Raw genomic sequence first — 25,607 nt, 5'->3', positions numbered from 1 at the left:
TGTGGTAGCACCATGATGAGGTTCTGGGTGGATGTTGGAATGCTAGTCAGAGAGTACACAAAAGGACTGTTAAACTTTAGGGTAGAATGTCTAGATAGCCAAAATATTTAGTGATCACTTTGCATGATGCTAGAAGTCATTATATTTCTCAGAAATTATGTATCTAGCATGCTCCTTGGGTCAGGAATATGTACCTGTGGCTATTAGATAACTTGGGCCTGAATTATATCCTATCCTTTGTGTATGACAATAATACTACAGACCCAACATGGTTTACTTTAGTGGTTTTAGTAGCCTCTGGTGCATACAGTTGAGATGTGGTGAAGATGGTCTGCTCTTGGTCATGAAGTCATTCTTAATTGATTCTCCTTGTGAGCAATATACATGTAGGTATACACATCTATAAAATGGATGACCTGGGCTTGGGGTATTGCCTACTTATAGGATAGAGTATTTATCTATAACCAAGTTTTCCAAAGTACATTCCAGAAAACAGTGGTTTTATAGGATATTAACAGGTACTATGTGAAAACAGGTTTCTGTGCTTGAGTTAAATTTGGGAATCCTGAATTACCAAGCTCCTCAGGTTACTTTATTGCAATACTTGACAAGGTCTGTGATATGCTAACATGCACTGTAAATCTTCCTGATCAAGACCATAATATGCAAGTTTTCCTAACTTATTTAACCATAAAAATAATTTTTCATGTATCATGTCACAGAACTATTTTTCTCAGAACCCATACTGAGAAGCACTGGCCCAGATCAAGGCAGCAGACTTGTATAAGGGAAGGACTTATGCACATGGTCAGCACTTACAGGTATCAATCCAAGCAGAGGCAACTAACCCCAGGAACCAAGGCTATAATCCTAGGTGTTTAATGAAATCGATGCTAGAAATTTCTTTCTCTCTCTCTACCTAGCATACTATCTCTTTTTATAAAATTTAAGCCCTCATCTATACAGCATTCATGTCATCGCTAATTCTCTTAAAAAACAAGCATGCAAATAAACAAAATGGTATGTGAACATGTCTATTCCGTGTCATAGCTCTTCAACTGCCTGAAGTTCAAACCTTTTAGCATAATAACCAAGTACATTTTCAGTGTGGTTTCAGCTTGCCTTCCCCCTTTCTCCAGATCTGGCCATATTAAACTACTTGTGCTATTCCTCAAAACCTCAATGAATTTTTTAAATGTCTTTCTGCCTTTATTCAAACTGTGCCCTTTGCCTTGAATGTCCTTTCCCTCTACCTCATTAAACTTCTTCCCAGCTTCTTCATTTCCTATTTAGCCTTTAAAGTTAAGGTGTATTAGTTATCACGGTCTGTCTCCCCTTGTTTAACTTTCTGAAGGCAGGGATTGTATCTCATTCACCTATGTTCCCCCAAAATGCCTACCACAGAAGCTGGCACATAGTTGGCACTCAATTAATATGTGTTAAAGGGATAAATATATGAGTGAATGGATGGAAAGATGAAAGGGATAGCTAGTTGGCTGGTTGGAAAGATGAATGGATAGTTTGATGGATGAATAAATGTTGTGAAACTTTTCTGCTGAAGAACCAAGCCATGAAATGGTATTTCAGCATTGGAATCACTCTCTTGCATCCAGGGCATGTGATCCAGAAGTAACAATGGTGGGCTGCTCGTGAGCATGGGGAAAGATGAAAGAGCTGACGTCAACGCTTCAACACTTCAACACTGGAAATGACAAGGATGTTCATAGTGTCCATGGCAACATCAGACCAGGCCATCCTCTCAACTAGAGAATCATGGAGGTTGTTAAAACCTACAGATCTGTTAACAGTTTTGAGTCTCAGATGTGGAGTTCAGCCTCCTAGTAAGAACGAGACTTCTCAAATATGCTAGAGTAACCTCTGAAGAAAATGCTGCACACCTCAGATTCTCACATGCTCTGGGGCTCCATGTTTCTTCTCCTCTTCTGGGGTTTGGCTGTTACCTGAAATTCCTAAAAGGCCTACCATTTTCCATGTTTCAGGAGAGGAGGGAGTAGGCAGGGGCCAAAGCCATTTATTAAAGGTTGAGAACTCAAAAGTTGCATAACACAGAAAGAAATAATGTTTAGGGAGGAATAGGAGAGAAAATGAGAAGGAAGGAAGGGTCAGGGAAGAATATGGCGGGTAAAGGTAATTCTTTCCTTCTTATTCCATCTTAGAAACTGGGAGTATATCCTTGAGAAGTGCAAAGAAAAGTAAGAAATGGCTGTATATTTATTCTACTTATGAACTGTGAAAAAGCAGCAGTTAATTCATCAGGGAGAAGGTGCTTCTTTGGACATTTATATTTTTAAAAAATTTCTTAAACAAAATGTAGGCAAGGAGGTTAGATTATTGAAGCAATTAGCAACATGTGGTTTTTCAAAAGCAGCCAGAAATGAACCATGTTCAAAGAAAGGCCTATCCTTGTTGTAGATGGGCAGTTGAGAGCCTGAAGGTAGGCTTTAAGGAAACCACTCTGAGAATCCAACCACCTCCAGGATCCTTTCAGAAACACCAAGAGCTGCTAAGATAACAAGAATCAACAGGTAGATAGGCCTAGAAGCAAAAAGGAAAAGGGTATGTGTTTTAAGTATCTCTGAGCTGAGGAGATTCCATCACCAAACATAGAGGGAACACTAAAGAGAAAGCCAAATTAGAGACCTTGAGGCATCAAGACCAAGCAGCCATCAGCTGCAGAGTGCCAGCTTCTCTAAGATATAAAGACAGTCCTTCTGCCCTCTACTCCATCAATAACTTATCCATACAGTCTAGATACATGATAGATCTTATTTAGGTGTGACTTGAGGTAGCTAAAATTACTATACAAGTCAATGCACTCAAGTCTAGACTAATCTATACCTCTGGAACAGTGAATAGACAATCCAAAAAAGGGCTGATACATCTACAATCCTTTCTCTGTGACTTTAGACATAGAATCACAAAATGGTAGTGCCTAAAAGGTCCTTGGTGAAGCCCACTACCTCGTTTTTATGATGAGAAAAATGAGCCTCAGATGGGAGAAGGGATTTGACCAAAGCTACATTCTTAGTTGCCGTTTTGGAAGATATTATACAATTTTAAATTGAGTGATGGGAAAAATAAAACAAAATTATCCAAAATCTCCTTCAAGGTGATCAAAATGTTGATGCTAAACCCACATCTTGTGAAAAAGGATGTCTATTACCAATATATTCAGAAGGATCACTGTATTGATGCTTGCTTTCTTTTTTCCATTGTTTGAGTAAAGGTATAGTATACACTGAATTTGCAAGTTAACAATAAACTGGGAAGGGTTTGCAGCAGGGAAGCAAGGAATGTGAAGATAAGTTTAGCAAAATGGAAAGGTTTGTTTCTCAAACAATGGTGTCTAAGAGGGTAAACATTTGGGTTTTTACTGATGTGGTACTTGAACATAATATATGATTCCCTTAATTACTAGAATCAGCTTCCAAGTAGGATCTTGATGGTACTTTTGTTTTGAGATGATTTCTGGTGATGGTCTGCCTGTTGGAGCTATTACATATTATAGGGCATGCTAAGTAACTCAGGATTAAAGCCAACTGGGAAGTGCTGTGTAGAGCCTTACCAGCTAAATTACCAGTGACCTTACTATTATAATAAGTCCTCACATTTGTCTAGCACTTTGTCATTTACCAAGCATGTTCACATTCATCATGTCATCTGACCCTATCATAGCTCTGTAAGAATGGTATGTCTAAATTACAGATGAAGAAATTGAAGCTTAGAAGGGGCACAGTGAATAATGGAGCTGGGCCTTTAACCTAGGTCTGCCTGACTCCAAAGGCAAGATCATTTACAGGACATCAAGAATCCTTGTAGTTTTTGGACATTTCTGGAAGTTTGCCTGCCTGAAGTTCTATTGCCTAGCATGGTACCTTGTACATAGCAGACACTCAGTAAATGTAAAAAGGGAACTGGAACCAAAGCCAGCCACAGCACTTCTCAGCTTCTTTTCATTGTATTGACCAAGCCCATTCAAATTTGAACACTTTAATAAATCAATCTGAAAACTTACTTTACCACTCTCTTCAAGAAATTAATTTACAGATTTATGTCGGACTGCTATATGGAATAGTGAAATTGTTATACACAAACTTCTTTTCAAAAGAGATTCACTGTAATCATGTCACAGTCTGCTTTATAACAGAGGATGTTAGCTGATACATGAAACTAATTTTATGATTTGGGCCCAAATGTTATGAGGACTTTTGTTACCATTAAACTTTACCTGTGTCAAAGCGGCTTGCAATTCATATCAGCAGATGGAAAACTAAGCAAAAGTTTTCCATATCTAGGAGCCCCCATATCTTATACATAATTCACAGAGGGCTAAATAATTGAGAGTCGAAAGTATCAGAACCCTCACCATGGGGTGACCCCCCACCATGAATGTTGTGACAACATTCATATGGAGAACACTTCATCTTGTCAACCCCTTTGTCAACTTTCCTGGCTATCTTTCTGCCCTCTCCCTCCACACCCAGTCCTGTTTCTTCCTCCCCACTGTAGACCACAATTATAGGATTTTTCTGTAGTAAGCCAAGCAAAGAAGAACAAAGTTGACTTTTCTTATATTATTTGAATCTCATTTGATGTGGTTGCCTGGAAAACCACTCACAGAGCATCTGGCTGCGATGTCTAGGAGTACTAGACACTACTTGAGAGGCTGTCTCAAGCTGAATCTGCGTCAATTCATTTTTAGTACTTTGGTCTGTTTAAAGACTATCACTAGCCTGTGAGGAGGGGAGGACACAGTTACCCACATGAAGACCCACACATGGTTAGAAAACAACCATGTTGGTTTCTGTAAATATGCACATAGGCAGACAAGGTATTAAGCACCTTGCAGAAAGCCAATGATAAACAAGTACTCTAAATCAGCCTTGAGAAGGGGAGGTGAGAGGGCAGAATTATAGGAACTTGGGTTTTCCAGGCTGATAATAAGTAATCAGGTATGAGGCTACAGTTTCAGGTGTTCAGAAACAGGTTTGCCTTTCTTCAAATTTCCAAATCAAAGTAGACTAATAAGCTAGTTTTTCTCATGAAAGGTGCATGTTTTTGGAAGCAGCAGGCAGTAGAGAGGACCCTGGCACTGAGTAGATATAAACATGAAGAAATGAGGAATTTGAAGGGGGAAAATGTAAGTGTCAGCCAAACCTTTCTGTAATAGTGACAACAATTATGGTAGACATAGAATAAAAGACAGAGAGCATTACGATGGGGGATTACCCTTGAAAGAGCTGTATCTTTGTTCTGTCAAGTTACCCTGCTACTAAAAAAAATGCTTTTGGAAATGGTCAATAGATTTGCAAACAAAATGGAATGATTAAAAGGCCTGCTCATCCCTGGGAGATGTGGGATAGGAAATTGGCTCTGCTTGGCAGCCTAGTCATAGGCTCCAAAGAAAAGCAGCTTCTCATTCCAGGTGGCCAACTCCACAACACAGGCAGCAGCTAACTGAGGGATATTCCTGGGTTTTCAGGGCCAGCCTGTGCCTGGGTCATCCTGCACCTGTGACTGTTCTGGATTCCTTAGTTCTCTCATCCTAGCCACCATTTAACAACAGAAGGTCAGTACCATTATGTCCCCTGGGGAACACTTCATAGTCAAGTCCACACTCACTCACCCTCTGATGGGTCCTGATCCCTGCTTCACAACTCCTGCTCCTATGCTGAGCCCCACAGTGCGGTGTGGCATGGTTAAAGATAAAGAAAAGCACCAGCTGGCTGATGGCCACATAGGATATGAAGGGGTCAGCCTGTATCTAGAGCATGGCTGGCCTCCATGGAAGCATCAAAGAGGAAAATCTGGTTTAAAGAGAGAATAAGAGAATGAGGGAGGGAAAGGAAGAAGGAGAAAGAGGAAGAAAAATATTGTACCTCCCAGAGTCATCCCTGCTTCATAGCATTTCCGGAGGCGACAAGATGGACAATTTTTCCTTCGGAATTTATCGATGGTGCAATCATTTCTGCTGGCACACAGGTACTTCTGTTTTCCTGGGAGAACAAATATAAGAGTAGACAGTCCTGTTAATGTGTTGCCAGAGTCTCTTTGGAAAGTATTTCTAGGCAGAAAAGGTGTGACGATATACCCTGCCCAATGAGAGAAGTGGATAGAAAATGGTCCCATACAATTTGATCACAAAGACTCTAACTATTAAACCAGGATGGCTTAATTCAATGCTATATTGTTTGGTTTTCATAGGTGTTTTTCAAAGGGATGAACAATTCAGGTCCTGCTGATACTCCTTTATTAGGATTACGTACTGGCTTTTTAAATAAGATGCTCTTTACTAAAAGTCAATAATGTCCATGAGAAAATATGGTGGAAATTGTCACTCCTTTAGCATGGCATAGCAGAGACTTGGGCTCAGGCAATATTCCCTTCTCCTGACTTCTGTAATCATCATAGGATCATACTTGAGCTAATAACATGCTTATTTTTCATAATATAATTAAGCCTTCTATAAAAGAGAACTCCATGTGATTTTTAATTGTTTTTAAAATATTAGTGATCATACCCTCAATCCTTCAGGTTGTAAAAATCAAACAGATAAAGCCCACTCTTTGCAAAGTGAACACAGCAAATGAAAGGAAGTCCTCTGAAGATAGCAGAAGAAAAACAATCACTGTCATGCACATGTGAAGTTGTGAGAGATACACAGAAATATACACACACAAACACACCACACACCTTCTCAGACTCAGAAATCCTTAGGATTATAGCTGTTCAAAGAAAAACATGGAGGTCCACTCAGAAACACAAATTTCACTCAATACTTTGTCTCCTTGCTCCTCGCACAGGCCTGGCACACAGTAGGCCTTCAATAAACACTGACTGAATGAATACTCAAGTGGAACAGAGAGATCCAGAGGCACATAGGGTCACCAGCAGAAATAGACAGCGATACAGACCCTGCTGCTCTGAAACATGCAGAACTTACACTTGTGGCCCTGCCCCCCAGACTGAGCCTGTGCATCCCTTCATCGCACCCCTTTCTTTCTCCAAGTCCTTGGTATTTTTTCTCTCATTTACTTCTGTGCTTTACTTTATGGGATAGACTGAGATTTTAAGGAGGCTTCTTTTGGCAGAGTAAGAATGCTTGTGGTAGAGAAAAGGAATAAAAAATGAAGCACAATTGCTATTTGATATCGGGGAAAAAGCCCACAAATTTAGCTATAGCTCAGCTTTCCTCTCTCTTCACTCAGTCTAAAATTTACATTACAGTCACATCTATTGTAGTAGGTTATTTTTTGTAGGAGATTCATTGTAACCAGATTAGCAAAATTTTCTTTTCCTTCCTCTCCCCTTTTCTTTTTCCTTCCCTCCCTCCCTCCCTCTTTCTCTTCCCTTTGTCAAAGGACTCTGAAATGCTGGGCTTGAAGGAACTATTAAAAATCACCCCAGGACAACACTTTCATTCCAAGGATGAGTTCTGGGGAGGTGACTTGCCTGAAGAACACTGAATTGGAGGCACCTTAAGGAAGAAAAACTACCATTTAATAGGCACTTACTATGAACAAAGCCTGTGTGAGGGGGTTTACATATGCTATTTAAATAAATCGCCTTGGCAATGCTTTGAGGTAGGTACTGTCATCACTTTCACTCAACAATGAAAAAACTAAGGCCTCTAGGCCAATACCCTTTCTACCATACTGCAGGATTTTACTTGTATAAATAGAACACATAATTTGCTAACAGCTTCTTTCTGCTGCAAACTGAGGACTGTAATATGTGCACAGAATGGATGGTGCTTTGATGATTGTCATATAGCCTTTAGGTGTCAACTCCTAGAAGGCAGGCCCTGTACCAAATTCCAGTGGGTTCATTTCCAGTGCTGTGGGTATTCTAGACCTGGGACACCCCCACAGTATCAGTGCTGCTGCAAACCTCAAGACTACAGGCAGACCTCAGACATATTGTGGGTGTGGTTCCAGACTACTGCAATAAAGTGAATATGCCAGTAAAGGGAGTCACATGAATTTTTGGTTTCCTAGTGCATATAAAGGTTACATTTACACTCTACTATATAATACCTATTTATTTATGTATTATAAATAATATATAATAACATAAAGTAATAATAAATTAAAACCTAATATAAAACCTAATAAAATAAAAATCCATCCCATTTGATTAGCTTACAAAAGTTAATAAGAATCTTGTACAAATTAAGTATAACAGGGATTACTATATACCACATTATACAGCTGAAGAAAATGATGCTCATTAAAATGAAATTGACCTGCATGGCACCACACAGTTTATTTGTTCCATATCATAGTCCATAAGGCTATGAATCTTACATATTGGAAAGAATTTTAAACACTGGTCACACCACCCCTACTTCTCCATAAAAAGCTTGAATCCCCTCTATAGCATCCCTGCCCCACCTTTTCTTGAATTGCAGCCCACTTCATTTCTGGACTCTGTTATGATGCTCTTACTTCCAGGAAACTCAGTGTCTGTCTCCTTGTAGCTTTGACCCATTGGTAATAATACATAATAATTATATATTATTAAAAATAGATAATCTTTGATCTGTAAAGGACTTTAAAAGCCTTCTAATAAAATGTCCCAAAGTACTGCTTGACTCTTCAGTTATGAAAATGGCCTCAAGGTATTGAAATGACATGCCCCAAATCACAGGAAATTGGTAGAGCCAGCACAAGATCTAGTAAATGCATCCAAAGGAGACATGTTGTGGGTGGGTGTAGTCTCAAGACTGAGCACTCTGAGGATGTTAAGTATCTTTGTTTATTATCTAGTAAGTGTATGGCCTTCTCAGTTGACAAAAGAACTGTGTAAATGGGATCTGGGCCTGCTCCAAGATGGTCCTAGAAGGTCCTCTGTTCCCATGCTGTAGCCAAGGTGACTGAATAATTAACATAGAGAACACAAACTACAAACCATCTTCTTCTCCTCCTCAGATTCTACAAACATTACACCTGGCTCTTTGACACTGTTGACCTCCAACAGCAAAATTTTATCAACAACCTATAATCAGTCTCACAAAAAATGTCATTGTGAAAACTCTGGCAAAATATAAAAACCCCTCTCACATGCTGAAGGAGGTAAGTCCAAACTCTAGAACTACAAACAGATCGCACATTTAAATACTTGATAACTCTCTTATTAGAACAGCTCAAACACTTTATCCCTGTGAATGGTCACATAATGAACTGATATGAGGCCCTCTGCATGCCAGCTGGCTCTGAAATTCTTGACTGCCTGATAGTGTTCTGCATTTTTCTTCATGGGTCCTATTCTTCCATCATAAACCTTAAGTCTGATTCAAAGCTCCAGCAGAAACAAAGGTCACAGGACAGGCTTCAGATATTTTCTCCAGAGACTCCTCATTTCTATTGTTTTCTGTCAGCCCCTTTGGTGCTGCCATGCAGTATGAGCTGAGGTCAACGTCTGATTAGGTTTTTTTCAATTTGTTCATTGTGAAAAATCCTATTTGGAGCTGAGGAGGTAAAGTAGGGGAGTTACCCACCATCTGTGGCAACACATCATGCAAATGAGAAGAGGGTCAAGTCATCATCTTTATTATGAACCTATAGAGAAGACTGAAGAAGTAGGACTTCTCATGCTTCATAAAGAGAGTGTTAGTGTAGGGCCTATATAAACAAAACTAAAAACAAAACAAAACAAAACACCTTTATTGAGGTATGTAAAAAAAGATCGGAATTAAATGGAAAGATGTACAGTGTTTCTGGATGGGAAGATGCAATACTGCAAGGATGCCAGTATTTTCCCCAGTCAAATCTATAAATTTAAACCAATCCAAACAAAATTTTGGCAACATTATCCCAAAGTTTATCTAAAGGAATAAAATGTGTGATATTGCCAAGATATTTTTGAAAAAGAAGAGTAATGAGACTTTTCCTACTAGACATTTAAAGTATTATAATGCCATAATAATTACAACAGTTTGGTATTGACTCAACATAGACCTATCAGTGCAAGAGACCAGAAAAGCCAAAAACAGACTCTGCACATGTAATATGTCATTCTAAATCAGTAAAGAAAGGATGATTTATTCATTAAATGGTGTCAGAACAACTCGTTATTCATTTGGAAAAGATAATAAAGTTAAATTACTAGTTGAAACCAAAATAAATTCCAGATGGATTAAATATGTCAATAAAAAAATCAAAAAGGAATTATTGAAATATTGTTAGATATTGAAATATTGTAGGTGAACATTTTTTAATTTTTGAAGGTCCAAAAGGGATTTTTAAAACATGACAATAAAGAATACATAAGCAAAAATTCTGACACTTGACTAGAAAAAATTTAAACTTTCTTATGTGAAACAAACATAATAATAGAATTTAAAGACAATCATGAACTACAAAATACATATCAGTATCAAGTATGTAAAAGCCGTGGTCAATTTCCTTGACATATAACAATGAACAATACAACAGAAAGATGGGCAACAGACATGAACAGGCAATTAAAAGAAGAACCACAAAAGATCAGTAAGCATATGAAATTTGTGCAATTTCAATTGTATTAATAATTATAGAAATACAATTTAAATAAGATATCATTTTCACAAGGAAGACTAGTAAAAATTTAATACTAATTACTGGTGAAAAGGTATTGTTAGTGGGTGTGTAAACTTTTTAGAGAGCAATTTTGCCATATATCTAAAAAAATTAAATTCACATAAACTTCAACCAGTAATTCCACTTTTGGAATGTTTTATAAGAAGATAATAAGTTAAGCACAAGAAAGTAGTTCAGTGTAGCATTATTTAAACAGGGAATGCAGTCAGCCCTTCATAGTCATGTGTTTCATATCCGTGGATTCAACCAACCATGGATCGAAATTTCAACTGTATTCATTCTATTATGCCAGTTTATTTTTATTATTTATTTATTTGTTATTCATAGTTTTTTTCTCTTTTTCATTGCACTATAGTGACATACAGAATTATATTAGTTTCAGTTGTACAACATAGCGATTTGACGTTTATATACTTTAGGATTTTATCAGCATGATAAGCCTAGTAACCTAGTAAATCATACAAAGTTATTACAATATTATTGATTATATTCTCTATGCTGTACATCACAGCCCTGTGACTTATTTTATAATTGGAAGCTTTTATCTCTTAATTCCCTTCACCTATTTCTCCTAACCCCTCACCCTCCTCCCCTCTGGTGACTACCAGTTTGCTCTCTGAATTTATGAGTCTGTTTTGTTTTTTCATTTGTTTTTTAAAATCCACATATAAGTGAAATCATATGGTATTTATCTTTCTCTGTCTCTTATTTCACTTAGTATAATACCCACTGTATATATACACCACATCTTCTTCATCCATTCTTCTATTGATGGACACTTAGGTTGCTTCCATATCTTGGCTATTGTAAATGATGCTGCAATGAACATAGGGATACATATAATCTTTTTGAATTAATGTTTTCATTTTCTTCAGATAAATGCCCAGAAGTGGAACTGCTGGATCGTATAGTAGTTCTATTTTTAATTTTTTGAGGACCATCCATACTGTTTTCCATAATGGCTGCACCAATTTACAATTCCACCAATAGTGCATGAGGGTTCCCTTTTCTCCACATCCTCTCCAACACTTGTTTTTTGTTTTTACTTTAATAGATCTTTATTGGAGTATAATTGCTTCACAATACTGTGTTAGTTTCTGTTGTACAACAAAGTGATTCAGGCATATGCATACATATATCCCCATAAGCACTCCCTCTTGATCCTCCCTCTCACCCTCCCTATCCTGCCCCTCTAGGTGGTCACAAAGCACAGAGCTGATCTCCCTGTGTTATGCTGCTGCTTCCCACTAGCTATTGTACATTTGGTAGTGTATATATGTCAATGCTACTCTCAGTTTGCGCCAGCTTTCCCCTCCCCTTGGTGTCCTCAAGTCCATTCTCTATGTCTATGTCTTTATTCCTGTGCTGACATTAGGTTCATCAGTACTGTTTTTTTTTTTTTTTTTTTTTTTTACCTTCCATATATATGTGTTAGCATATGGTATTTGTTTTTCTCTTTCTGACTTACTTCACTCTGTATGACACTCTAGGTCCATCCACCTCACTACAAATAACTCAATTTCATTTCTTTTTATGGCTGAGTAATAGTCCATTGTTGTCTTTTTGATGACAGTCATTCTAACAGGTGTGAGGTGATATCTCACTGTGGTTTTGATTTGCATTTCTCTGATAATTAGTGATCTGCATTTTTCTGATAATTAGTGACGTTGAGCATCTTTTCATGTGCCTGTTGGCCATCTGTATGTGTTCTTTGGAAAAATGTCTATTCAGGTCCTCTGCTCATTGTTTGGGTTGTTCAGGTTTTTTTTTTTTTCTGTGATGTTGGGTTGTGTGAGTTCTTTATATATTTTGGACATCAACCCCTTATCTGACATATCATTTGCAAATATCTTCTCCCATTCAGTAGGTTGTCTTTTTGTTTTGTCGATGGTTTCCTTCACTATGCATAAGTATTTTAGTTTGATGTAGTCCCATTTGTTTATTTTTGCTTTTGTTGCTTTTGCCTGAGGAGACAGATCCAAAAAAGGATTGCTAGGACTGATATCAAAGAGTGTACTGCCTTTGTTTTCTTCTAAGAGTTTTACAGTTTCAGGTGGACTACGCCATTTTATATAAGGGACTTGAGCATCCACATATTTTGGCATCAACCAGGGCTTCTGGAACCAATCCCCAGCAGATACCAAGGGACGACTGCATTGGAAAAATTTAAATGTCCAACATTAAGAGAATGATTAAATTATTCTATATTCATGCAAAGGAGCACTGCAGTCAGTGTCTTATTTTTTAACTTGGAAGGATATTCACAATATACTATTTTATTCAAAAAACAACAATGGTGTTATCAAACAACATATGTTATTGAATCCCACTTTTAAAACTTAAGGCTTTAGAGAACATCCATTCAAGTTATTTTATTCTTTTGTGGTGAACCTTTTTAATAAATGAAACATTACATAAAGGCCCCATATAACGTAACAGATAAAAATTAAACTTAATGTGCCTGAAGCAGGCATAGGAAACTTAGAACTTCTGCTAGACCTCTCCTTTTCTCCCCTTCTCTGCAGCTTTATCATTGTGGTACACCTTAGAAAAGCTCTATAGGACTCCCCAGGGCTTTGTGGAAAAGTTTAGAGACCTACATGACTTAGTTCAACCCTCAGTATCTCCTATTTCACAGACTAAGAAACTTAGACTCAGAGAATGGAAAAAGCTTGCTTAAGGTCATACTATGAGTCAATGTCAAAGTAGCAACAAGAATCCATGTCTCCCTATCCCCAGTCTAGCAGTTCAGTGCTATTCTCATATAAGATAATAGATGTAAAAATAACATAAAGCATAAAGCATTATACAGATCTTATCTATTATTATTATTTAAATAATAAACTCCTTGAATATCAGAAGAGGCAAGGACCTCTGCAGAGATCATCTAGTCCAACACTCTTATTTTACAGGTGAGGAAATTGAGATCCAGAAAGCAGAGTGGACTTGACCAAGGTTAAACAATGCATCAATGACAGTGATGGAACTAAAACTCAGCTTTCCTGCCCACAATGTTCTTTGCACATTTGCTTTATTACTTCAAAATCATTTTCATATTCATTATCTTGCTGAGCCTTTCTTCAAAGTAGGGAGGGTACAGAACGTTACCCTCAGTTTATGAGGAAACATGAGATACAGAGTGCCTATTGAGACTAAAGAATATAGCCCAGTTTCAATCCAGGTTACCATATGCTTTCTACTGAACCACTATAAAACCAAGCAAATATTTTATTGAATATTTGCCTCTCTCCTGACTTATTTGCCCTGTAGTTTCTACATATACCCATTGCCTCTTCCTAGTGTCAAGGAAGAGTAATCCTTGACTTTCCTAGAGAAAGCAATGGAGAGAGGAGGTAACCCACTGTGCTTTGGGTACTATTACAGGTGCCTTTAAAGATGCTGACTCACTTAATTCTTGTCAAAATTCTTCCAGGTAACTACTATTCTTAATTTAGGGTTGAGGAAAATAAGGCTCAGAGATGCTGAATGACTCACCTACAGTTACCAGCTAATAAGTGGCAGAAGCAGAATCAGAAGCCAGGTCTGTGTGACCTGTGATATAGATGCTTGTCTTTATCAATGTGATATCTTTTCTCATATGGACCCTGACACTATATTTCAAAGAAAGAAGTAGCACAGAATAGTAAAAGATCATAGAGCAGGAAGGAGGAAGACCTGAGGACCAGCCCTGTGGTCTTACTGAATCACTATGTGACCCATATTTCTACTTCTCTTTTTCTTTCTTTCTTTCTTTTTTCTTTTTCTTTTTTTGGCTGTGTTGGGTCATAGCTATGGCACGTGGGATCTTTTGTCACAGTGTGGGCTCTTTGTTGTGTCGCACGGGCTTCTCTCTACTTGTGGTGTGCGGGTTTTCTCTCTCTAGTTGTGGTGCATGGGCTCTGTAGTTGTGGTGTGTGGGCTCTGTACTTTGTGGCAGGTGGGCTCTCTCATTGAGGCATGTGAGCTCAGTAGTTGTGGCACGTGGGCTTAGTTGTCCTGTGGCATGTGGGATCTTAGTTCCCTGTCCCGGGATCAAACCCATGTCCCCTGCATTGGAAGGCGGATTCTTTACCACTAGACCACCAGGGAAGTTCCTCTACTTCTCTCTTCATCTTTTCCCCCTGATCTATAACTAGATGGGAATATGTTAGGCATTAAGAGAATAGTAGCAGACTAAGGAAGGTAGGTTCAGAAGTCTTCTATTCACATTAGTATTTGTGATGGGAGTCTCAGAGTCCCTGAGTGTGACTCTAGGAGGGCTGAAGCCAGTCTGCATACCTATCTTGTTTTTCCAATCTCAAATCTCTTGACTTTAAGGGCTTTCTCTGAAAAACAAAGACAGTACCCTACAGAAAGAAGTAGCTAAGTGCCTCTTCCCTGAGTGACCTACATATACTGGAAGGAGACCAAGGCCTGTTTAGGGCCATGTATCCTGTGGACATTACTTTCTCTGGGGCTGAGGCAGCCTAGAACCTCTGGCTTAATCACCCAAGGTCTCTCTTCTATGAAAAGCAATCCCAAGCATTATTGATTCCTAGTACTGTTTTTTCTCCTAGAATACTGCTCTTTGGCCTGTGGAACAGGCTAGAAAACTCTAAACAACACAGTCTGTGCCCTGCCACAGGGCAAGTCGTTTGTGAGAAGAACTTATAAGGTAGCTGACTCCTTGTGATTCTAGGGCTGCAACCATTCCCCCACCTGTCCCACCCACCCAGAAACACAGATGGCCGTTAACCCAGTACCATGATGGGCCCTCAGCCAGGCCCCTCAGCTAATGCTCAACAGGAATGCTTCTTGGGAGTGGTTATAAACCCATGATCATTTTTGATTCTTTTGATGTTATAGTTAGCTCTACTGAGGGGAACAGGAATCAAGCCCACACTCCTTTTCTTGGCTTTCTGTACTTTCCACAGTCTGGCCCAAGCTCCACAAAATAGAAATGTAAAGAGTACTAGACTGGCAGTCAGAAAGAACAGCAGGTGTCAAATCCCAGCTCCAAATGGCCTCAGGCAAGGCCTTGAACCTTGAACCTTGATTACTCATCTAAAAAATGAGGATATAAATAATGGCATTACCTCCATCCTAGAGTTATACAAAACAAATAATATAGAATGCATGTGCAAGTGATTTGTAAAAGGGAAAATATCAGTACATTAGATGAGTTATGTATAATGTTACTGAGTCTATCTTGTCTTCTATTCCCCTCCAAGAGCAACCTTCTTATGACTATGCTACTCTCTTCATTGGCCCCTGCCCTGGCCACAAACATTCCATCCTCTGCCTCCTGTCCCCAGTACACACACAAATACACTTCTCTGTTAAAGAAAACCCTGCAGTGTTCAGTTCCAGACCACGTTCCCTAGCTACTGCAATTCATATAGACCTCCTGCTTCAAGAGGACAGCAAGTAGAAGGTGAGGCTGACAAGTTTGATGGTGGCTAGGTCACGAATAGCCTTGAATGCAATGCTATGCAGTTTAAACCTTAACACAATGAAATATTTGAATACGTCATTGAATTCAACCATAGAAGATGTTTAATAACTATCATCTGATGGTTAAAGGACAATCTTTGAGTGTATACCTACTATGTTCCAAGCACTATTCTAGGCAACCAGGGAAACAACAGTGAATAATACAATCAAAGTCCTTGCCCTCAAGTTGGGTGATCTTGGTGGAAACAGACAAGTAATAAATGAGTGATAAATAATAATTTAGATATTTTCAGATGGTGATACATATAATGAAAGAAATAATACAGAGTGCTGTGATAGAATAGGAGAGTAAATTTAGGTAGAGTGGGGAAAGATTATCTGAGGATGAGGTTTTGAGCTGAAACTTGAATAATAGCACCAGACATGCAAAGAGTCAGGGGGAAAAATTCTCAAGAGAAGTAATAGCAAATACAAAGCCTTAAAGTCATGAATGTGTTGGGTGTGTTGTTGGAACAGCAAGATGGTCAGTGTGACTGGCATATGATAAGGGAGGGGAGGTGGTAGGAAGAGTTGATTCGATGGCAGAACCAGGTAGTGCAGTGCAGTAATTCTCAACCTTGGCTGCAAGTCAGAATCATCTGGGAAGCTTTTACAAAATACTTATGCCTGGTTTCACTCTCAGTAGTTTTTATTCAATTGACTGGGGGTAAGGGTGGGCACTATGACTTTTTTTAACACTCCCCTATTGTTTCTAATGTGCAGCTAGGGGAGAGAACTGCTGATGTTGGACCTTGCCCATGAGTTGACTGCTTATGTAGTTCTGCAGCTGACATCAGGTTAATAACAGGATGAATGTTTGACATTGAAATAGCACTTGAGAATTTACAAAACTCCTTGTTTTTTTTGCTTCTCAAGAGACTAGTGAGGTTCAGTCCACTCAGATGAATAGTGTCGGGAGCACCAAACAGATAATGTTCTTCAGATGGGATTTGGAAAGACCATCTTGGAGAAGTACAGGCTCCAACCTCACCAAGGAAAACACTATGAAGAATAGGCAGCTCACTTCTGCCAAGGTCATCTGACATTTGGTCAGACCCAAATTGTGTGTTCTCCAGCTGTCTACCCTTAGGTTCTGTGCAGTGTTGTGCTGGAGTTGGTTTGTAGTGATTCATAAATACCAATTCTGAGCATCTTCATAATTTCACATTCAGTGCTGTCATACTGGTAGCTTGAAATTTGTCCTGATAAGAGTATCTACATCATGGAAATTAGTGAACAGTACAAATATCAAGACTTCCTGCTGACCCCTGCCCCCTCGCAGACAGAAACCCAGTTTATTGGCACGACACCAGTCCTGCCCTTGTGGTAGCTTTACTTCCTTCTAGTTGAGTCTGACCCCCTTGTTCTTTTCTCCACACACTTTCACCTGATCACACCTCTGGGGTTTGGTAATATGATTAGAAGCACAGTTTATGTAGCCTCAGTTGCATTTTAGAAACATATTGCCATCTTCACATGCTTTACCCAATCGATGTGTTCCTGAAGAGTAGTGTATAAGTCACATTTCTTTAAACTGAATTCTCATTTGAGTGTACAGTGGGGATTGACAATTAAAGAAACACTGTATTGAACAGTTCTGTAAGGTCAAGACAATCATTCTTTTGTAAAATTAACAGTAACTATTTCATTTATAAATTTTGTCAAATACAAATTTTGCATAGTCTTACAACCTTTGTGGAGGACAATTTGGCAAAAGCTTTCAAAATTGAAATGTACATATGCTTTGACCCAGCACATGTTTGCACATGTGTGGCATGACACATATACAAGAACATTCTCTGCAACTTTGTTTATAATAGCAGAAGACTGGAAACAACATAAATGCTCATCAATAGATGGAGTCATACAATTCAGCCATTTAAAAATGAAGCAGTTCTGTATAAACTGAGTGGAACAATCTCTAAGATATATAGTAAAGTGGGAAAAAATATGCAAAACAGCACAGAACACCAATTGTCTGGGGAAAACTTTATGTATTTTCTATATGTGTCTATTAATGAATATACTATGCATACAAGGGCACACAAGAAACTAATAAATATTGGTTGCCTCTGAAGAAGAGAACTGCATGCCTGAAGGATGGGGGGCTGGAATTATTTTTCACTCTTTAACCTTTTGTGATTTAAAAATTTTGTACCATGTGCATGTATTGTCTGCTTTAAACATAGATTTAAAATAGTCACGGCTCTGTTAGGCTTCCCTGTTTCCTTGAGACAAATCATTTACACTTTCTAGGCTTCAGCATCCCTATCTATACAACAAGGGGGTTAAACTCCATACTTCAGAGAGGAAACCAAAACGGGGTGTCCTAGTCCCCAATTTATTGAGTCACTATTCACAACAAGTGTGTTTCCTGTTCACCATACTGTGCAATTAAGGAAGCTGCTTTTCTAATATGGCCAGAGAAGGTACTTCTGTTATTGACAAAAAAAAGTTAGTTAACAAATACCTACTGAAAACCCAATGGTCCAGGGCTTCCCTGGTGGCGCAGTGGTTGAGAGTCCGCCTGCCGATGCAGGGGACACGGGTTCGTGCCCTGGTTCGGGAGGATCCCACATGCCGCGGAGCGGCTGGGCCCGTGAGCCATGGCTGCTGAGCCTGCGCGTCCGGAGCCTGTACTCCGCAGTGGGAGAGGCCACAACGGTGAGAGGCCCGCATACCGCACAAAAAAAACACAACAAAAAACAAACAAAAAAACCCCAATGGTCCAGCCCTGTGCTGAAGTCTGTAGAGGAGAAAGAGAAATTATAGCTCTTGCCCTTTAGGAGTTTGCATCTAGTGGGAGATGAAATAGCAATAAGACAAAAGAGGATGAGAGAGTTATGGAATGAGGCAAGGAGGTGTAGGTCATGGCTTGACTACAGTGGCTCACTGTGAGGACATTTCTTTCTGTTGAGAAAATGATGGGGGAGCATGAGGAGGAGAATTCAGTAATCTCTCAATAAATTAATATTCATTCCAGAGACTAAAAGACTATAACATAGACTGTGAAATTTCTATTACTTGTTCTTAGCTATTTGTTAATTAGCAAAGAAGTACAGTGTGGTGGCAGAAGCAAGAACTTAGGAGTCAGAGGGACTGGGTTATGAGTCCCAGCAATGTCACTTACTAGTTATGGTAAATAGCATAAACTTGGGCAAGCAGCATAAACCTCTTTGAATCTGTTTCCTCCTTTGTAAAATCTGTATCATATCATCCACTTTTGCAGAGCCATGGACATTTAAAATAACTTATGTAAATCTGGCAAATTTTAGCTATTTGGTAAACAAGAGCTGTTTGAATGGTGTGCATTCTCCTGGAATCACGTGGAATGCGGGAAGAACTGACCAAGGCTGAAGTTACTGCTGAAATCTTTATTGTGCAGCATTCAAGGAGTGTACTTAATGTTATTTATTTATCAAGTACTCCACAATAAAGAGCTTTAATAAAATTTCGCAGATTTTTCTTCCTATATAGTTCTAAAAATAAAGGTCACCTAAGATCAAATTTGAAAACTGAAATTTAATCTGCAGCTCAAACATACCCTCATTATGCTCCCTTTCTGAGTGCTATTTTGATTTGATTTACTAAAAATTCAAAAACTACTTATCAAGATGATTATAGTGTATACCTTATCAAAACACATGCTTCTTGACAAGATTAATGACGCAGGTGGGGGGGGAGAAGGAGGGGCAGAGGAGGAGGAGAAACAAGAGGAAGAAGGGATGAAGAAGAAGGAGAAGGAGAAGAGGAAGAGGAAGAGGAGTAGAAGGGGAAGGGAGGGGGCAGGACTAGAAGAAGAAAAAGGAAGATATGAGAAGAAAAGAAAAAGAAAAGAAAAGTTTTATAGAACGAAAAACTCAATCCTGGGCCTCACTAAGGACCTACCGAGCTCTGTGACAGCTTCAAGAAAAGCTGAAGAAGCCATTACCACCCTCCACCAAGTGCTGCCTTACTGGGCTCAACATTACCTGTGGTGTCACTGCCATCCCTACTGAGGGTAGAAGCATTCCTTGTTGCAGTAGGGAAGATGTGAGCTTGTATCCCAATTATTTTATAGCCACCTTCTCCAAGTCTCTCTTCTCCAAGCATTATTTTTAGTTACTTCCTCTTAGGGAGTCACACTGTGATGGACCCTGAGCACTAAGAAGCCAAAATTCCTTTCTTACTCTAGCCCCATAAAGGCACCGAAAGATTGATTTCAGACACATATAGAGGAATCAATTGAAACTATAGAGAAAGGAGCCAGTGTAATAGAGTAGGGAAAAAAATAGGGCATTGTATTTCCACAAAAATCCCTGCTTACTAGCTGGAACTTTGGAGCAAGTAACTTGACTTCTCTAGACCTCAATTTAGTGCACTGTAAAATAGAGATAATGACTTATAAGTCTGCTGTGACATGTAAATGAAATAAATGAAATAATGTGGGCAAAACAACTAACACAATGTCTGGCCCTCATAGGCATTCACTAAATATTGAAAGAGAAAGAGAAAAAGAGAGGAGTAAATGAGTAAATTAAAAAAAAATAGGACCTAGGAGAATATGTACAACTAATTGGGCAAAAGAGAGTAATAGTTGTTATATAACATCATCAGAAGACAAAATAATGGGACGCTAATAAGCTGTATAGTAAAAGAAATGCAAACAGCTTGCTAATGTTAAGTTAAACTCCTAAAATGAAAGAATTAAGAGTAGTTGCATTTCACAGCAGTAATCTTGATGGAAACACAGAATTTTACTATGTAAACAAAGCACAGGTAGAGCATTCCAGGCAGAGGAAATGATGTATTTGAAAAGGCATGGAGGTTGGAAAGAGCAAACATTAATGGATAAAACAAACTGTGAAATTAATGACTTGTGGCTCATCAAAAACTAAGATATTCAATTAGTCTTGACCAAACACATTGACTCCATACACTTTTTCTTTTCCTTTCTACTAAAAACAAAGTTTTTCTTTTTACAACTTCCTTAAGACAGCCAAATGGGTTTGACTGTTCCTTTCCCCAACCTCTACTATGGCCTGCATTTTGGTGATTACTACCTGAAAGACCAGTTGCTAGAACTGACCAACAGTCATGGCCAGAAAAATGACATGTGGAGGCTAGCGGGGTATTAGAAAGAATACTGACTGCTTACTTAAAGCACTCCTGGGCTTTACTTTCCAGCCATCAGAGAATAAGAAGGTGGTGAGACTACATCCATCAAGAAAGGTCCACCCATACCATCCATTTGCCATAAAGATAACGTCTTTTCCTGTCATATATTGGGTTGGCCAAAATGTGACTTCGGATTTTAAGTAAAAATAAAAGACACATTTTTCATTTTTACCAAGAATTTTATTGAACAGCATATGCATCTTTTTGTTCCACTACCTACTGCCATTTTTCAGGTAACTTCATAATTCTATCTTCCCAAAACTTTTTATATTTTTGAGCAAAGAACTGTTCAGTTACCTTTTATAGTCTTCCAGGGAATTGAAATTTTTTCCATTAAGAGAATTTTGTAAAACGGAAATAAATGGAAATCTGAAGGTGCAATGTCTGGTGAATACAGAGGATGGATCAGAACTTCCCAGGCAAGCTGTAACAGTTTTTGCCTGGCCATCAAAGAAACATGCGGTCTTGCATTATCCTGATGGAAGATTATGCATTTTCTGTTGACTAATTCTGGACGCTTTTCATCGAGTGCCACTTTCAGTTGGTCTAACTGGGAGTAGTACTTGTTGGTATTAATAGTTTGGTTTTTGAAAGGAACTCAAATAGAGGACTCCCTTCTAATCCCACCATATACACAACATCACCTTCTTTGGATGAAGACAAGCCTTTGGTGTGGTTGGTGGTGGTTCATTTTGCTTGGCCCATGGTCTCTTCTGTTCCACATTGTTGTACATTGTCCACTTTTCACCACTTGTCACAATTTGTTTTAAAAATGGCATGTTTTCATTACGTTTCAGTAGAGAATCACATGTGGAAATATGGTCAAGAAGGTTTTTTTGTGCTTAACTTATGTGGAACCCAAACATCAAAGCGATGAACATAACCAAGCTGGTGCAAATTATTTTCAACACTTGATTTGGATATTTTGAGTATGTTGGCTATCTCCCACATGGTATAACATTGATTTTTCTTAATTAATGTCTTGATTCAGTCACTATCAACTTCAACTGGTCTACCCGACGATGCAGCATCGTCCAGCAAGAAATCCCTAGCATGAAACTTCACAAACCACTTTTGACACATTTGATCAGTCACAGTACCTTCTCCATACACTGCATAAATCTTTTTTTTTTTGCGTTTCAGTTGCATTTTTACCTTTCTTGAAATAATAAAGCATAATGTGCTGAAAATGTTGCTTTATTCTTCCATCTTCAATATTAAAATGGCTGCACAAAAGTTCACCAATTTTGATAAGTCTTTTTTAAAATGCACACTGATATGACAGCTGTCACGAACAATCTAACAAAATTGTTTCAAATGAAGTTAAAGACAACTAAGTGCTACTAGAGCCATCTTATGGGAAAAACTGAACGAACCTTTTGGTCAACCCAATACTTCAGTTCCCCAACAAAACTCTCACTGAAAATGTTGAAATCAACTGAATTACAAACAAAAATAGTGGTCACTGACAAAATGAGATGTCTCTCTTTAATCTTAAAATTCCTCTATAATGCAGGACCCAAGAAAAATGAATACATTATTCCTTTCCATTTGTGATTTGGAAAGTCAGAAGAACTCACAGGTACATGTTGCTAGCCTTTCCTTAATGGAAAACAAACAATGGACATATATACACTACCAAACGTAAGGTAGATAACTAGTGGGAAGCAGCCACATAGCACAGGGAGATCAGCTCGGTGCTTTGTGACCGCCTGGAGGGGTGGGATAGGGAGGGTGGGAGGGAGGGAGCCGCAAGAGGGAAGAGATATGGGAACATATGTATATGTATAACTGATTCACTTTGTTATAAAGCAGAAACTAACACACCATTGTAAAGCAATTATACCCCAATAAAGATGTTAAAAAACCAAAACAACAATTACAAAACAAACAAAAAAACCCCACCCTGACCAACTTCAGGAACTTGAGCTGACAAACGACTCTAACTTTCTGTTCTTTTTCACTGTCCCAGGGTTCCCTAAGTATCTGAGCGTCTTTGCATTTTGGAGTACCTTTTCAGTACCAAGGGCACCAGAGTTATTCCTAGGAAACACGGGAGTCATCTTTGGCTCCAAAACATGTAAAACGTTGATAATTCTTAATACTCTAGGGCAAGGAGACTTACAAAATTCCAGTGTTGAAAGTTGCTCACACTAAAACATCAGGAATCTAAAATTATTTTCAACTAATGACAGGTAGAGCTGATGTTATTCAGGTTTAGCTGTTCTCACATTGAGTGTAACCCTTCTCTGTTCCCTAAAAACTCACCAGTAGGGATCAGTTCATATGTATTCAGCATCTTCCTAAATCATAAACATTTGTATCAACTCTACCTTGCATTTGTTGGTAGCTTTACAACTTAGAGATAGTATTCCCATGCATTATCTTGTTTGAACCTCACAGCAATATATGAGCTATTCAGGGAAGTTATTATTATCTTTTTACAAACGATGAAACTGAAGCTGAGAATGGTTAACAGAATTGCCCAAGCTCATACAGTTAAGTAAGAGATTAAATTCTTGCCACACAGGGTATTCTTTTATTCCTATTATTTTTTCCATAGTTTTTCAAAATCCAACAAAAACGCTAAATTATAGTCACTCTGCTGTGTTCCGGAAGGCGTGAAAACCATTGTATCCATTCCATGAAGAGATATACAAAAATGTTAAAACCTAGACTTCTTGGAGATCAGTTATATGGCAAAGTTCATTTAGGTGGAACATTTCATTTACCTGACAATACTGGAAAAATAAAGGGTTAGAAATGGAGCATAATATTCATTGTGTTATTCAGTGAAAAATGAATATACACCTAATAAATACCAGAATCTATACTAAACACATGCCCATGTAACAGATAAAATATTAAGATAAATCTAGGCAGAATTAATTAATTGAATATCTATTAAATTCAATATTAATTAATTGAATGTCTATTAAATATTTACTCTATGCCAAGCAGTGTTCTAGATGCTAGGGATATATCAATGAACAAATAATCACAAGTTCCTATCTTGACTAACATCCATTTTAATGTGTGTGGGGAAGTGAAAGAGGGAAGGAAGCAGAAAATAAACAATACACATAATAAATTAGGAAATTAAATTGTATGTTAGAAAGAAACAAGTACTATGTACAAAAAGCATGGTAAGGGGAATGGGGAGTGCTGAGTGACAATGATTTTAACTTGAGTGGTGAAGGCAGGTTTCATTGAGGTGACACTTGTCCAAAACTTGAAGGAAGTGAGAAAGTGTGCCACACAGTTATCTAAGGGAAGATCATTAATGGCCTAGGGAGCAGTTGATGTAGGTCCCTAATGTGGGAGAATACTTATCATGTTTGAGAATTGGCAAGGAAGGCAGTGCAGCTACAGCAGGGAAAATATGGTAAACGGGGTCTGAGAGGCAACAGCAGAAGAGATCATTTGTGATCTTATAGGTCATTAACTTATAGGTCAAATACTCTTATAATAAGTGAGATGGGGATACACTGGAGGATTCTGAGTAGAGGGGAAACATGGTCTGGCTTATATGTTTATATCACATGCAAGAAAACATCTTTCTTCTTGCTTGTCAAATGAAAAACAACATTGGGTTAAGTGACCTCAGGAACAGCAGAAGGATCCTGAAAATCCAATTAACTTTCAGGGTCTTTTTTTTCCTGGACACTGTAGATATTCCCTTTTTTAAAGGTTGAGGAGTGCTCGATCAAAACACTTTAGACTGGAGTAATGTCAGAGTAAATGATGAAGTGAGGAACTCCTAAAATTCTCTCCTCCATTAAATAAATTAGAAAACTGGCCAAAAGATGGTCAGAATAAACATTTTCAGAACTCTAGAAATTAACCAAATGCTTGTAGCAATCTGAGGAGGATTTATTCAAAACTTTATGACATTTAAACTTGCCCTATTGCCCATCATCCCCTCCCAGCTCCATAGTAACCATGAAAACCAACAGTCTGCAATGATGGTGAAAACTAGCAGCCTGGTAATCACTGGAGGAGGCGGAATGGGGCTGGGACTCCTTTAAAGCCCCCCTTTCAGAGAACGGTCACTATTTGACCATTTGGGGTTCCCTGAAAGACTCCATTTTCAGGGCTATGTTTATTTAACCTGAATCAGGGCTTACCAAGTGTGAATAGCTTTTTCCCTGGGGGAGTTTGTAGAAGATAACGAGAGACAAATGTTGAACATCAAGGCTGGCTGAGTTGGTGGTAACAACTGTGGCAAACAATGAGCTAACCAAAAAGCTTAAAAAAAAGGTGGAGAAATGAGATGTCCAGTGGAGGCTTTGAAAATCTCCAACATATTCCCAGCCATCTAGAATTAGTTTTTGTTTTTAATTTTATTTATTTATTTATTTTTGTGGTACATGGGCC

At 38.4% G+C, this 25,607-nt stretch overlaps 1 protein-coding gene across 3 annotated transcripts in view; it reads right to left on the bottom strand.

The window, feature by feature from the left end:
• The window catches only part of AR (androgen receptor), a 162,506-nt gene that overhangs the window by 24,845 nt on the left and 112,054 nt on the right, over positions 1 to 25,607 (bottom strand). The window contains exons 3-4 of one of the 3 annotated variants that reach the window (XM_033849384.1): positions 5,901 to 6,017; positions 2,463 to 2,524 (exon numbers count right to left, since the gene is read on the bottom strand). In XM_033849384.1, the coding sequence (XP_033705275.1) occupies positions 2,463 to 2,524; positions 5,901 to 6,017 (179 nt within the window). Of the gene's footprint in view, positions 1 to 2,462; positions 2,525 to 5,900; positions 6,071 to 25,607 lie in introns of those variants that run through there. The other 2 variants (XM_004316787.4, XM_033849385.1) reach the window with 2 other exon arrangements.

The sequence above is a fragment of the Tursiops truncatus genome, chromosome X, assembly GCF_011762595.2.
Source record: "Tursiops truncatus isolate mTurTru1 chromosome X, mTurTru1.mat.Y, whole genome shotgun sequence".
Taxonomy (NCBI): Eukaryota; Metazoa; Chordata; class Mammalia; order Artiodactyla; family Delphinidae; genus Tursiops; species Tursiops truncatus.
This window is presented reverse-complemented; position numbering and strand designations above follow the sequence as displayed.